The 15,248-nt window shown below is 43.8% G+C and overlaps 1 protein-coding gene across 1 annotated transcript; it reads left to right on the forward strand.

The window, feature by feature from the left end:
* The first annotated feature begins 4,681 nt into the window (after window positions 1–4,681).
* Window positions 4,682–14,565, forward strand: LOC116518073 (uncharacterized oxidoreductase C663.06c-like). Its single transcript, XM_032231315.1, has 5 exons — window positions 4,682–4,901; window positions 7,224–7,275; window positions 9,500–9,687; window positions 12,467–12,625; window positions 14,463–14,565. The coding sequence occupies exons 1-5, from the start codon at window positions 4,755–4,757 to the stop codon at window positions 14,484–14,486; spliced, it is 570 nt and encodes a 189-aa protein (XP_032087206.1). The 5' UTR covers window positions 4,682–4,754; the 3' UTR covers window positions 14,487–14,565.
* Window positions 14,566–15,248: the final 683 nt, after the last annotated feature.

Raw genomic sequence — 15,248 nt, forward strand, 5'->3', positions numbered from 1 at the left:
AGATCCACTACCATTGGAGCGCTGTTCCGTTGAGAGGTTTAAGATACAAAGACATACTAAAAAGAAAGCACTGGGAAAAATATTTTATTAACCATTATTAACTATTTAGTCATCGGTTTATATGCAATAATCTAGATTAACACTTGTCATTTTTAAGCATAATTAACATTTATTGGATTACAATAGAATGCAACTTAATAAAACAGACCATACAACAAAAAATCAAAATTAATTTGGCTGTTCTGTCTTAGGCAACCTTTTTTTAGAGGTTGAATTTAGCAAGCATCCAAATTATTTCCAGAGCTATAATGGTTATGGAGATTCTCAATCATCCAAGTTATGATTGTTGTAAAGGCACTTTTTCCAAAGGGCAACTGGACTTTCTTGGTCTTTTCTCTGAGAATGTTTTGCTTCTCATTCAAGAAGCTCCTTATCTAAGAACTGAAGAACTTTCTTGGATGAGAAGTGTAACATTTTCAAAGGGAAAAAAAAACCTCAAGTAAACCCAGTAGCCTTTTGGGAAAAACGCTTTGGGGAACACGGAGCTATAATGTTGCAAGTGCTCCAAAACCGCAACTTGCTTTTGGATTCGGGTCTTGGGGAGGAGAGGAAGGCGCACTTATCCCAGTCGCGCAGCACCAACAAGGCCTGGAAGAAACACCGATGAGATCCAGCAAGAGATCCCGGTCTGGAATATGGAGCGAATTTTCATCCCTTACCTTTGCCCTTCCTTTCTCAGGCCAGCGAGGAGTGAGGGAGAGTCGAGCCAGCCAATGATGGGTTCAGCCGACAGGAAGCCACACAGAGGTGGGTTCCTACCAGTTCGCACCTGTTTGGTAGAATACAAAATTAAAATAAATTAAACTGGTTCGTCAAATCTACCGAACCGGTTAAAGAGGTTCCACCAGTGGACCCGGAAAGCAGGCCACACCTACAAAGAGGTTCTAAAAAATTTTGAAACCCATCACTGACACACCACCACACACACACACACCCACACAGAGAGAGAGAGACAGAGAGACAGACTCACACAGAGAGAGAAAGAGAAAGAGAAAGGAAGGAAGGAAGAAATAAAAAAAAGAAAAAAAGAAGAAAAAGTGAGAGAGAGATGAAAGAAAAAAAGGAAATGGGACAGAGAGCAAAAGGAAGGAGAGAGAGAGAGAGAGAGAGAGACGAGGTGGCGCAGTGGTTAGAGTGCAGCACTGCAGCACTGCAGGCTACTTCAGCTGACTGTTAGCTGCAGTTCGGCTGTTCAAATCTCACCGGCTCAGGGTTGACTCAGCCTTCCATCCTTCCGAGGTGGGTAAAATGAGGACCCAGATTGTTGGGGGGGGGGGCGATATGCTGACTCTGTAAACCGCTTAGAGAGGGCTGAAAGCCCTATGAAGCGGTATATGTCTAACTACTATTGCTATTCCTAGAGAGAGAGAGAGAGAGAGAGAGGAAGAGAGGGGAGGGAGAGAGAGAAAGAAAGAAAGAAAGAAAGAAAGAAAGAAAGAAGAAAGAAAGAAAAAGAAAGAAAACACATGGCCGGCAAGCCACTCCCACCAGGTCACATGGCTGGCAAGCCACTCCCACAAAGGAGGCCACACCCACAGAGTAGGTTCAAAAAATTTTGAAACCCACCACTGAGCCACAGCAGGGGAATGAAGAGATGCAGATTGCCCAAACATTGTTGCTTTGGCCTGCCTGCGCTGCAACCTCCCCTTGCTGCAACAGCACCATTACCTCATTACGGCCAGCAAGGGCTGCACTACTTCTAGTACGTTGCAACTTGCACCTCCTGCAAAGTTGCAAGTTTCATGTACCTCCCTCTATGAGGAGATTTCCAGCCCCACCGTGAGCTGCCTGGCGGGTCCCATATTTCAGAGCACTGTCACAGGACTGGGCTAGTGTCATCCTGGAGCAACTCCTCCACCCTGGACCACCAAAATTTTCTCATGGACCACCAGTGGGCCATGGACCATCAGTTGGTGACCTCTGCCTTAGAGAAACTCAGAAAAGGTTGTGTGCAACTGCGTGCCCCTAAATCCAGGAAGATTGAGGCCATGTGAAAATTCTTTAAAAAAAACTTTTGGCATCCAAATTGCCTGGACATGTTTTCTTCCCTTAGCTTCGGTTCCCCAAGGCACACCCAGAATGGTTTTCCTTTCATCTCTTCTTCTATAAGCTGAAAAGAGGAAGATCAACTCAAGACTTTGATAAGCCTAGCCTGCATATGGACACATGGAACTAAAGCCAATTATGGGTTCACATTTGTCAGGGCATGCTTGGTGTTGTGGGTATTGTGTTGCCTCAGCAATGAAAGCAGTTTCCTTTCTAAGGAAGGGTGCAACAATATACATGTCTCATTGTTGGGCAGGGGCGCATTGGCTGGCATTACAGGAACAGAGATGGAGGGAGAAGATAACTGAACGGTTGTTCTGAATCCTTTGAGATTCCAGCCTGTTCAAAGGTATCTTTGTAGCTGAGAAATAAGCTGAGCGCTAAGGCCAATGGAGCAGAACATTCATATCTTATATTGGTAGGAATGCACTCCTATTGTCAGCATTGACTTCATTTAGTAATCAGGAAAGAAAACCACTGGACTCCATTGAATTGAAATCAGTGTACTTTTACTAATTATAAATGAACAGTTGCAAAGCAAAGCTGAGTCTGGGTTATGAGGCGCGAAAGCGGATAATATCAAGTGCAATTCAATCCCCTCCCCTTGGCACCCCTGAACATAGTCCATTATAACGCACCCAACTGTCAGGTGGAGATAACTTCAAAAAGTCTCATCAGGATGGAATGCCGGACAGTTAGCCTTGGCGGGAAACTCCCTTCTTCCACATGTGCAGTAAGGTGGTCAGATCAGCGACTAGAAACTGCCTCCAGCACATAATGATTCCCCTCCCAAATACCATGCCCCCCTCCCCATTTCAATGACAGCCGAAGCAGCAGCAAAGCAGAGGCTGACACCTATTGTCTCTCAATCTCCTCCAAGTTATTTCACTTCGTCCTCTCCCCAACTCCTGTTAGCTGCGATTCCATGTTGATCGTGACCCAACAAAAGCGCTAACGTCATAAGCACGCCGACAAAAACCGCGGCGCTAAAACCGTGATGTCAAAAGCGCGCCGACAACAGCGTGCCGACAACAGCGCGCCGACTTAAGGTAAGGTTTAGGGTTAGGTTTAGGGTTAGGTTTAGGGTTAGGTTTAGGGTTAGGTTTAGGGTTAGGTTTAGGGTTAGGTTTAGGGTTAGGTTAGGGTTACATTACAGCGCGCTTCTGTCGGCGCGCTTTTGCGGCGCGCTTCAGGGCCATTCGTCGCGCAGTTTTGTCACCACGGTTTTGTCACCACGGTTTAGTCAGGCGTGCTTTTGTTGTTCGCGCATTTGTGGTGGAACCCATGTTGATTACCAGAAAGTGGAAAATATCTATTCAGAACTTTGCTAGATCTATTCAATCAATTTCTCATCCTTATCTGGAGAAAGCTGTCCTGTTGGGAAAATCTCATGACCCCCCACAAACCACGTGTTTGATCACACACCTGGAGGGACCACAACACTCCCAAAGTCTTGCCTCTGAATGATCTGGGATCTGAAGAGGCATCAACCGACTGTTGATGGAAAGGGAGGATGGAAAGGAACCAGCTAATGTATTCTATTATCTTAAGATGTAGGCGGCAGATACTGACTTATTTGTAAAAAAATACTAGCGGGATACAAATAAATATCAATAGACATTTTATTACGCTAAATAAATAAATAAATAAATAAATAAATAAATAAATAAATAAATACTGCCAAGCTCCAGTAGAGACTCATGGTTGCCTACTGCCAAGCATCAGTACCAATTCTTCGGCTAAGAGTCAAATCAAATTTTAATGTTAATGGTTCTTGGAGGTCCCATCCTTCATTAATTCTTATCTGGTTGCAGCTCTTCCATCAGAGTCCTTCCATCAGAGAAAGAGAAGAGGAGAAGTTGGGACACTCCATGGAATTAGCATGGAGTGAGTGTTTGGTTTCAACACCTGAATCCTTTTCTACTTCAACTGATGGAAACAAGCTTTGAAAGGGGAGCAATGGGAAAAACCGATCTTTTCACTTTTTCTCACTTGACCAGGAAATCTTTCTTTTGAGTGGTTTATCTCTTCCTTCACTGAATCATAGAATCTATTTCACAGGCATATCAAAAGAAAGGAGGTGTTTTCTGACATACCTTCCAACCTACCTGTCTGTGCCTGAGAGTAGCTATTGTTTTAATCCATTAAAGCACTGAACATTCAGATTTCCAGAAACCTAGAACCACCCTAAGCTGGGTGGATTTGCTAATTGGCTTGAAAGCTTTGCTTCAGTGCCGATAAAGAAATAAAAAAAAGAAAAAAACAAATAAAAGAAAATTGAGCAAGTGAAACAACTACTTAGAAAACCAAATCCCCACTACAAGACCTGACAGAACTATGTAAGTGGTGGCCAAATCCCTCTTTTCTTATTTCTTTCAGAAGTTGTCAACCAACTTACATAACATGGGAAAGTTTTGAGAAACAGACAACCAACTTATAATTTAGGAGGTTCTGAGAAATAGTCAACCAACTTACATGATTAAGGAGGTTCTGAGAAATAGTCAACCAACTTACATGATTAAAGGTTCTGAGAAATAGTCAGCCAATTTACATAACATGGGAGGAGGGGTTGAGAAGGAAGTGAGTTGCGACAAAACTTAAGGAAGGGCACAAAGTCATCTCACGGTTAGCCTGGGCTGGCAAGAGAGATGGATCAACTGAATCCGCACAGCGTTCTGGTGACGGGTTCCAACCGGGGACTTGGCTTGGAGATGGTTAGGCAGCTGGTACGGAAGAACAATCCACCAAAATGGATCTTTGCCACTTGCCGGGACCCGGCTGGACCCCGTGCTCAGGTGAGTCATCGGGTGGAATCTGTTACGGAGATAGAAGTTCACTCACAATCTCAAATCATTGTTTAATATTGAAATCAGTAGCCATCAGCTTGTGTACCTTGAGCTCTGTGTGGAAAGAACAGAAATATTTTTTTTCTTTAAGGGCAATTCAATAATCTCCCAGCTTGAGGGGTGTGGAAAACAATGACCCTTTTATAACGTGGACTTCAACACCTGAGATTCCTGAGCCCACCATCCTGGTTCAGGAATTTTAGAAGTTGCAAGTCCACAAGTCCTAAAGGGGCTATCATGGCTCCCCGCCTCTGTCTTAGCTGGCAATGGTGGAGGCATGATAGAATAGAATAGAATAGAATAAGAATAAGAATAAGAATAGAAAGAAAAGAAAAAGAAAAAGAAAAAGAAAAGAAAAAGAAAAAGAAAGAATAGAATAGAATAAGAATAGAAGAATAGAATAGAATAGAATAGATAGAATTAGAATTAGAATTAGAATTAGAATAGAATAGAATAGAATAATAGAATTAGAATTAGAATTAGAATTAGAATTAGAATTAGAATTAGAATTAAATAGAATAGTATAGAATAGTATAGAATAGAATACAATTAGAATTAGGATAGGATAGAATACAATTAGAAAGAATTAGAATAGAATTAGAATTAGAATTAGAATTAGAATTGAATAGAATTAAAATTGAATAGAATAGAAGATAATAGAATAGAATAGAATAGAATAGAACACAATCAGAACAGAACATAATTCTTTATTGGCCAAGGGTGATTGGACACACAAAGAATTTTTCTTTGCTGCATAAGCTCTTAGTCTACATAAAAAGACAAGATACATTTGTCACGAATCATATGGTACAACACTTAATGATAGTCATAGGGTACAAATAAACAATCAAATCATACTATATAATCTAAATTGTAAGGATACAAGGATCAAAGTTACAGTCCTGCAGTCATAAGTGGGAGGAGATGCGTGGTAGGAACAATGAGAAGATTAATAGTAATAGTAATGCAGACTTAGTAAATAGTTTGATGGTATTGAGGGAATTATTTGTTTAGCAGAGTGATGGCATTTGGGGGAAAACTGTTCTGGTGTCTTGTTCTGGTGTGCAATGCTCTATAGCGTCGTTTTGAAGGTAGGATTGGGTGATTGGGTCAAACAAGATGGAGATAAAAGAAACATAAGACTTTGTTAAACGAAGACTGCTTATGTTTCAAAAAAAAGATGCTTTTCTTTGCAGGATAGAGTCAGCATGAGACTTTTTGTTGTTGTTTATGTAGGGCACTTTCCTAAAGTTGTACTGATGCTGTGCTTTCAGTCCTACGTGAGAATGGCACCCATATTCGCTCTTATTTTTAATTCTTATGCTTTTTCCAATAAGCCATTTGCAGAATATGCTTCTACAGCCTAAGAAGTGTTTTTTCGGGACCATCTTAAGCAGGGGTGGGTTGTTGCTGGCATTACTGCTGGTTCGGCTTGCAAAAAAAATTCTGGTTCCAGCGAGCCAGGCTGCCAAATTACTACGGGTTCAGCCGAACCGGTTTGAACCGGTAGGAACCCATCTCTGATCTTAAGACTACTCCACTAGTCTTGAACTTGCTTTTAAAGGGTCTTGTTATTTTTAAGTTCTTCACCCATTTGTGAGCCTTTGGGAAACAGTGGACAATATTACCAGAGTTGCCTCTCAAAAGGGGCTTCCCTGAGAGCAGGGGGTTGGACTAGATGACCTATAAGGTCCCTCCGAACTCTGTTAATCTGTTAAATTTTAAGCTCATGTTTGTATCACGTGGTTTTTCCTACTCTCTTTCTCTCCAGCTCTTCCTCCTTTGCCTTCAAATTTTCTGAGATCAGACCAATTTTAGTCTTTAAATCTTCCTCATTTCAGCAAGCAAAGTGTTATCACCAGCATGAAAATACTGGTGTTTCTTGTCGCCTCATCCAGCATTTCTCCTGTCCTGTTATTTTCGTCAGATAAATGCTTTGCTGGTCACTGTATTCTTTAGCACGGGTCCTGTTTTGGCACCTATGGTATCCTTGAGTTATACAAACCTCTTCACAATTTCATGAAAAAAAAATCCTTGAAGGGGATAGAAAACTATTCTAATCTATTCATGAAATCTACTGACTAATTGCTCACCTCCAGTCTCTAATGCCTCTGTTTCTATTAAATTCCTCTTCCCCAGTGACTTCCCTCCAGAATTTGCACATATAAAGATGTGGTCAGATATTTTTTAAAAAGTTGCAGAAACACATTTGCAGCAGTTAGCTATCAAGGGCTAGGCACTAAGTTTGTGGGTTTTTTTTCTTCCTTTCAGGACCTGAAGAATTTGGCCGCTGAACACTCGCAAATTGTCATCATCGCATTGGGTATGTGTCCTGAAAATCTCTTTGGTTCTTTATTATGTGTCTAATCACACTTAGCCCATAAAGAATATTCTCTATTATTGCCCTGTCTCCCTGAAAATAAGACCTCCCCGGATAATAAGCCCAGCCGGGCTTTTGAGTGCATGCGCTAAAATAAGCCTCCTTAAAAATAAGCCCTCCCCAAAAATAAGCCCTCCTTGAAAATATTGCAACATAGCAGCAGCTGGGAGGTGACCACGCTTGCTGCCTTCTGCACCTCAAAAATAGTAAGAAAATAGGGTCAAGCGCTTATTTCAGGGTCAAAATAATCTTACACTTAACACCAAAAAAACCTAAAGAACTTATAATTGACTTCAGGAGGAAGAGAGATGTATATTTACCACTGTACAAAAATGGCGAGGAGGTGGAGAAGGTTGGTAGTTTTAAATTTCTGTGCATGTATATCTCGGAGGACTTCTCATGGACCATGAATGCTAACCTGCTTGGGAAGAAGGCACAGAAGAGGCTGTACTTCCTGTGAATGCGAAGGAAGATAAATCTATCTCAGCATATGCTTCTGCCCTACTATCGTAGCATTATTGAGAGTGTCCCGACATATGGCATCCCTGCATGGTATGGAAGCAGCTCTGCAGCGGACAAAAAAGTTCTCCAGAGAATCATTCAAACTGCCCAGAATATCACCGGGCTCCAGGTACCAGCCCTGGATATCTTCGCATCTCGCTGTTTGAGGAAGTTGCATAACATTCTCAGAGACTCTTCCCATCCCACTTACAATCTTTTTAGACTGTTGCCTTCTGACGGAAGATACAGAACAATTCAAACTAGGACCACACATCTTCTGAATGGCTTTTATGCCAGAACTGTAATTGCACTCAACAACGGCCACCATCAGTGAGCTATTGTACAGCATTACTTGGTCTGGATGCTTGGGTGGTTTAGACGGGGGGAATTCTTTGGTGGAGGGAGGGTGTTTGGGGATTGTTATGTGTGTTGGATCTGGTCTCTGGGTGTTATGTGAATTTCTTTGTATGTATACTGTGTACATACGTACAATGACAATAAAGTTAAAGTCAAAGGAGAATAAGACCCTGTCTTATTTTCAGGAAACATGGTAGCTGGAAGAGAAAAGAATTGTAAGTCATTGATTCCATGCACCCACCTCATAGCTGATAAACAGTGTCCTGTATTATAATTGGATATAGCAATAGCAATAGCAATAGCTGTTAGACTTGTATACCGCTTCATAGGGCTTTCAGCCCTCTCTAAGCGGTTTACAGAGTCAGCATATTGCCCCCAACAACAATCCGGGTCCTCATTTTACCCACCTCGGAAGGATGGAAGGCTGAATCAACCCTGAGCCGGTGAGATTTGAACAGCCGAACTGCAGAACTGCAGTCAGCTGAAGTAGCCTGCAGTGCTGCATTTAACCACTGTGCCACCTCGACTCCTTAAGCCTGAATTCCAAACCAGAGAAAGAAACATTCTGCTTGGCAGATGCATTGGAATTATAATATCCCATACTGTTGCATTCTATGTCAGAAGAGCACCATCAGAGTGCGCTCTTACCAAAACGAACAAATATGGCTTAAATACATCATGGATTCACGCAATGATTTATGCCATCCATACTTTAATTAAACAATTGAGCTAAGATATTGTTTTGTTTCACGAAGACACCCCGCCTGTTTCAAAACCCTCAGTTGGGCTACATGCAGAGGTGGATTCCTACCAGTTCGCACCTATTCAGTAGAACCGGTTCGTCAAATCTACCAGACCGGTTAGAAGAGGTTCCACCAGTGGACCCGGAAAGCAGGCCACACCTACAGAAGAGGTTCCAAATTTTTTTGAAACCTGCCACTGCTAAAAGGTTAGAGGTGCAAGGATCTTGTAACTTGACAGCTTTAAGACTTGCATGCTTCAATGCCAGAGTTTCTGAATAGCTACTTGGACCGACCTAAGTACTAATTCATAATTTCATATCCGGTCACATGGGCGGCAAGCACTCCCACAAAGGAGGCCACACCCACAGAGTAGGTTCGAACAATTTTTGAAACCCACCACTGGCTACATGCCTCTACAAACGTAAGACTAATGTAATTTTGTTTTAAAAAAAGGAAAGAAAGAAAAAAAATGTAATAGGCACAAAATGCAGAATAAATTTATTTGACTGTAGTTTGGTAGGCCAAGCTGGATAACCAATAACACACATGTTTATTTCCCGCTGGAGACACAACTGATCCATCCAGCATCAAGGCTGCCGCAGCCAAAATCACAGAATGCCTGAAAGGGTCTGGATTGAACCTCCTGATTAATAATGCCGGGATTGGCAATGCGACCAGCTTCGAGACTGAAACACCAGAGAACATGGCTGAAACCTACAAAACCAATGTGATTGGGTGTATGGTAATTGTCCAGGTAAGAGAACTTCATGGTTCCCTCCAATTTGGGCGAACCGGTAGCGGTGGTGTCAGCACTCCTCCATTGAATAATTAGGAAAGAAAACCATGAGACTCCATTGATAGAAATCAAGTGTACTTTTACTAATTATAATGATTAGAAGCGTAGCAGAAGACTGATTGTTTAGGCGCAAAAGCAAATGATATATAGAAAACCCATTCCCCATCTCTTGGCATCCCAGTTACAGTCCAATCATAATTCTTCCAAGTGTCAGGTGCGAGATAACTTCGAAAGGCATCACCAAGATGGAATGTCGGTGCCGTTGGCCTTGGCTGGAACCTCCTCCGCATGCGCAGTAAGACAGGCAGCAGAAACTCCAGAATCTTCCTCCAGCACAATTAGTAATCCCTCCCAAATACCATGCCCCCCCTCCCCGTTTCAATGGCAGCCGAAGCAGCAGCAAGCAAAGCAGAGGCTGACAGGTGGCTTCAGAAGGCTCCGCCCACCCAACCTAATGTAATGTGCAAGCCAGTGGTGGGTTTCAATTGTGTTTACTACCGGTTCACTTGCCCATGGATGCAATGCTTCCGCGCGTCTGAGCAGGTGGATGGAGCCTTCCGCCGGTACCACTATCCAGGCCAAACCGGGAGTAACCCACCACCGATGCGAGCACTGTGCATGCACAGAAACCGCTCAAGATTTGCGAACCGCTAGGGTTAGCCCAAATTATTTCCAACGAGCAATAATGTTTCGGGTTGCGTCAACATCACAGTGTATTATTTCTTCTGTATTTCTACACCCGCCCCGACGTAATGCGTGAGCTGTGATGGGTTTCAATTTTATTTATTACTGGTTCGCTTGTGCGCGCGTGCAACACTTCTATGCATGCAAAGTGTCCGGGCAGGTAGGTGGCGCCTCCTTCCCCCGCCACTACTGGTTCGCCTGATCTGGACCGAACCAGGAGCAACCCACTGGCGCGAGCACTGCACATGTGCAGACGCTGCATATGCGCACACATTTGCGAATCGCTAGGGAAGATAAGTGAATCCCACTGCTTGCTGATAGTGTAGTTTAAAGCTGCCCAAATTGTTTCCAATGAGCAATAATGTTTCGGGTTGCATCAACATCACAACAGCTTGTTTTTTGGGCTGCAAGGTGAACTTGGAAAGTTCCATAATGTGCTGGAACACATCACTTACTTGGTAAAAGTTACAATGCCGTTTGGAAGAGAAAATTATCCACGAATATAATTAATGTTCTGTTTCACCATGTCTCAGAAGACAAGCTTTTTCACCTCCCTTAAGGCAACAATTCCAAAAATGCCAGCCCCCAAAATACCACTGGAATTCCAAAAATTGCAGGAATCTCCACAATGTCATGTCTTCAGCCCCATGCTAGAAGATGGCCTTGGTAGGCACCACACTCAATGTTTTTTTAAGTTACTGCTGGTCATCCGAAAGGAACATTCCGCATTTCGTTAATGTCTCTTTGAGTTGAAAGAATGTTTAGAGGCAGCATTCCATACAACTTATTGGAGGCTTTTAAGAAGAGACTGGACAGTCACTTGTCTGAAATCGTGTAGGTTCTCCTGCTTGGGCATGGGGTTGGACTAGAAGACCTCCAAGGCTCCTTCCAGCTCTATTCTGATTAATTTTTGACTTGTTTGCATTTTTTTTCCTGGTCAAAAACTCTCTAGGCTGATGCTGGACTTCCTCCAGAGAACTCCCTGAGGGACTTTCGTCTATGCCCTCCCTCGATGCTCAAATAATCCCCTCACAGATTTGTGGTTTTAAGAATGGATCCTGAGCTCTTTGAACTCTTTCAGAATGAGATAACAAGACCTGAATAACAATTTTGCCCCGCTAAGCCAACAGACTATGATAGGACTATGGAGAGACTATCAATATATTATGGATGAACATTGTGCTCATTTGAACAGGGATGTGTTCAGTGGTGGGTTTGTACCGGTTTTACCACTGCTTTGCTCGTGTGTGCTCTCGCTCTCTCATGCACAACACTTCTGCGCATGTGCAGAAGCGTCTGGTTGGGTGGGCGGAGCCTCCCACTGACGTCACTACCTGTTCGGCGCGAACTGGGCCCAACCGGGAGCAACCCACCTCTGGATGTGTTAAGTGGATTCCCCGATTAGACTACAGCACAATTCTGACACTTCCTATCCTCTGCGAGCTGCACTGGTTACCGATTGATCTCCGGATACGCTTCAAGGTGCTAGTCGTCACTTATAAAGTCCTTCATGGTATTGGACCTGGGTACTTGAGAGACCGCCTGCTGCCAATTACCTCCCAAAGACCCATTAGATCACACAGATTAGGCCTCCTCCGGGTTCCGTCTACTAGCCAATGTCATCTGGCTACTACCCGGGGGAGGGCCTTCTCTGTGGCAGCTCTGGCCCTTTGGAACGAGCTCCCCACAGAGATTCGGACCCTCACCTCTCTCCAGACCTTCCGAAAAGCCGTTAAAACCTGGCTGTGTCGGCAGGCCTGGGGTCGATGAGTTCCCTTCCCCTCTCGAATCGTGTGGCTGTTGGTTGTTTTAAATTCCCTGTACTTTTTGTTGTAGTTCTTGTGTTTCCCTTCCCCTCCTTGGGTTTGTGCGCCGCCCTGAGTCCCCCCGGGAATAGGGCGGCATATAAATAAAATGAACCTTGAACCTTGAACCTTGAACCTTCCTGATGAACAATTGGTAACTCTTTAGGGCCTTTTCATTGGGAATGGAAAGTCCCAACCCAACTTACAGAAGGTTTGACTGGCCTTCATTTGTTCTTTTCATCCTCCAGGAGTTTATTCCGTTGCTGAGGAAAGCAGCTGAAGAAAGTCCCCTGACAGGCATGAGCTGCAGCAAAGCTGCCATCGTGAACATGTCCAGTGAAGTGGGATCCATCACAAACATGCTTGAATGGCAGCGGGGCCACGTCATTGCTTACCGCTGTAGTAAGGTACAGACGAACCCATGATCTGAGAATGTCAATTCTGTTGTTATCATAAGTAGGAGAAGCGTATGCTTGGGTTTTCTATCCATCTTCCCCACCATAACTGGTCAGTGTCGTTTCATCAGGAACGTCTATCGAGAATTAATCAGTTGATGTCTGGATGCTGAATATGGTTAGCACCAGTTTACAATGCAAGAAAAACAAAATGCCCAGGTACAGTATAGGTGGTACCTTGATCAACAGTAGTAACTGTAAAAGGGAGTCCTAGTGGACAACCATTTAAATATGAGCCAGCAATGGGCAGCAGCTGCCAAAAAAAGCCAACAGGTTTTAGGCTACATAAACAGAGGGATAGAATCAAGATCACGCGAAGGGTTAATACCACTTTATAATGCCTTGGTAAGGCCACACTTGGAATAACTGCATTCAGTTTTGGTCACCACGATGTAGAAAAGATGTTGAGACTCTAGGAAGAGTGCAGAGAAGAGCAACAAAGATGATTAGGGGGACGGTAATCATTATGGTAAAACCATTATTCTGATGGTTTGCCTCATGGAGAATGATAAAAAATAATATAACAGATCCATCGACAGGGATAAGCAGATTGCCTGAATATTTTCTTAGATGTCAAGATAAAAGGGGAATATTTGAACATTTCTATCAATAGCCATGGCCTATCATCAAAGATAAGGACATCTAATATCTTTCCTACCTGCTTCCCTGCCGTCTCCTTGCCAAGGGGATAACTGTTCAAATTCAATTCGAGACAGACAGGCTTTGGCAGAAGAATGCCTTCAGATGTGCTGTCAAATATGACCTTTGGCCTAGCCATGAGCAAAACACATCCCTTCATTAAGGGCAGAGAACATTCCCTGAGCAGCAGTTTCCATTGAAGTTTCGAACATGTATTTTTCTCCCGTGGCACGACAAAACCGCGCTCGACTAAAGCGCGCCCGATTAAACCGCGTCGCTGACGTCATCAACAGGGCGACAACAGCGAGCGCAGAGAAAGAAGGGCGCTTTAAATAGCGCTTTAAATAGCGCTTTGAAAGCAAGCCGATTCAAGTTAAGGTAAGGGTTAGCTTTAGGGTTAGCTTTAGGGTTAGGTTAAGGGTTAGGGTTAGGTTTAGGTTTAGGTTTAGGTTAAGGGTTAGGATTAGGTTTAGGGTTAGGTTAAGGGTTAGGTTTAGGGTTAGGTTTAGGGTTAGGTTAAGGGTTAGGTTTAGGGGGGTTAGGTTTAGGTTTAGGGGTTAATTTTAGGTTTAGCGTTTACAGCGTGCTTCTGTCTCCGTGCTGTTGTCGCCCTGTGATGACGTCAGCTACGCAGTTTCGTCGAGCGCGCTTCAGTTGAACGCGGTTTTGTGGTGGAACCTTTTTCTCCTACCAATCAACATTGACTCACAACCAATAAGGTTGGAGATGGGAAGAAGTGAGACAGACCGTAAAAACAGATCAGGGGAGATGAAAGGACATCCTTATCCTTAACAGTTATCATGGAATTGCTTGACTAGCCTATCTGCCTTCATAAGTTCACATCCACTCTTTACCTCGGATAGCTTCAGGCAAAGGTAACCTTTCCAATGAACCAAATATTGTAAAAAAAACCTCTATACAACCTAGGTCCTGCAATCTAAGTTAACACTTAGGGTGTTACTTGCAACCTGACACACAACACAATGAATGTTCTGGTTTTCCGCAGGCCTGGGGGGGGGGTGGTGGCTGGGTTCAACATATTGCCCAAGGGAGCTTTTCAATTAGAAAAGCTACCTTGGAAAGAGGTGGCATCTTAGAGTATTGAGACGAACCATTCATTCGGTCTTCTCCTTCCCTCTCTCCCTCACAGTCCTGCTCTGAATATGCTCTCTAAATGCCAGTCCTTGTGTCTTGCCGAAGATGGGATCTTGTGTGTTGCGTTGCAAATCCTGGATGGTAAGACCGACATGGGGAAATAACTAGTAAGTGAATTGGAGGGGGGGGGGACCCAGGGTTAGGGTTAGGTTTCTTCTTGCTAATACAGCTTAGAAAGGAGGGACGCAGTGGTCAGTCGCTAAGATGCTGAGCTTGTCGATCAGAGAGGTCGGCAGTTCGACGGTTCGAATCCCTAGTGCCACGTAACGGAGTGAGCTCCTGTTACTTGTCCCAGCTTCTGCCAACCTAGCAGTTCGAAAACCTGTAAAAAAATGCAGTAGAAAAATAGGGATCACCTTGGGTGGGAAGGTAACAGTGTTCCGTGCACCTTCGTATTTAGTCATGCCGGCCACATGACCACGGAGACGTCTTCGGACAGCGCTGGCTTTTTCGGCTTTGAAATGGAGATGAGCACCGCCCCCTAGAGTCCGGGAACGCTAGCACATCTGTGCGAGGGAACCTTTATCTTTACCTTACAGCTTAGAATCATATCATATCACACTCTTGGCTTCAATTCTCCCAGTGCTGTTACTACTGTAGCCTTTTAGACTTTTCCCACTATCATCTGCCTTCATCCTTTGCCTATTTCTTCCCAGGGACCAGCTCCACTGACAATGGAGCAGAGTTTGCGAGGTATGCTGACACCCTCGGCCGTCTCTCCGAGGAAAACACTGGCACCTTTGTTAACTGGGAAGGAATCTTGTTCCCTGGTGAGACAACC

This window comes from Thamnophis elegans, chromosome 14, assembly GCF_009769535.1.
Source record: "Thamnophis elegans isolate rThaEle1 chromosome 14, rThaEle1.pri, whole genome shotgun sequence".
NCBI classification, from domain to species: domain Eukaryota; kingdom Metazoa; phylum Chordata; class Lepidosauria; order Squamata; family Colubridae; genus Thamnophis; species Thamnophis elegans.

Bases quoted from the DNA above. Each gene is read 5' to 3' on its own strand.
- LOC116518073 (XM_032231315.1), top strand. From the start codon at position 4,755: ATGGATCAACTGAATCCGCACAGCGTTCTGGTGACGGGTTCCAACCGG. The intron at 4,902-7,223 runs GTGAGTCATCGG...TCTTCCTTTCAG, and splicing joins CGGCTGGACCCCGTGCTCAG to GACCTGAAGAATTTGGCCGC. The intron at 7,276-9,499 runs GTATGTGTCCTG...TTCCCGCTGGAG, and splicing joins AATTGTCATCATCGCATTGG to ACACAACTGATCCATCCAGC.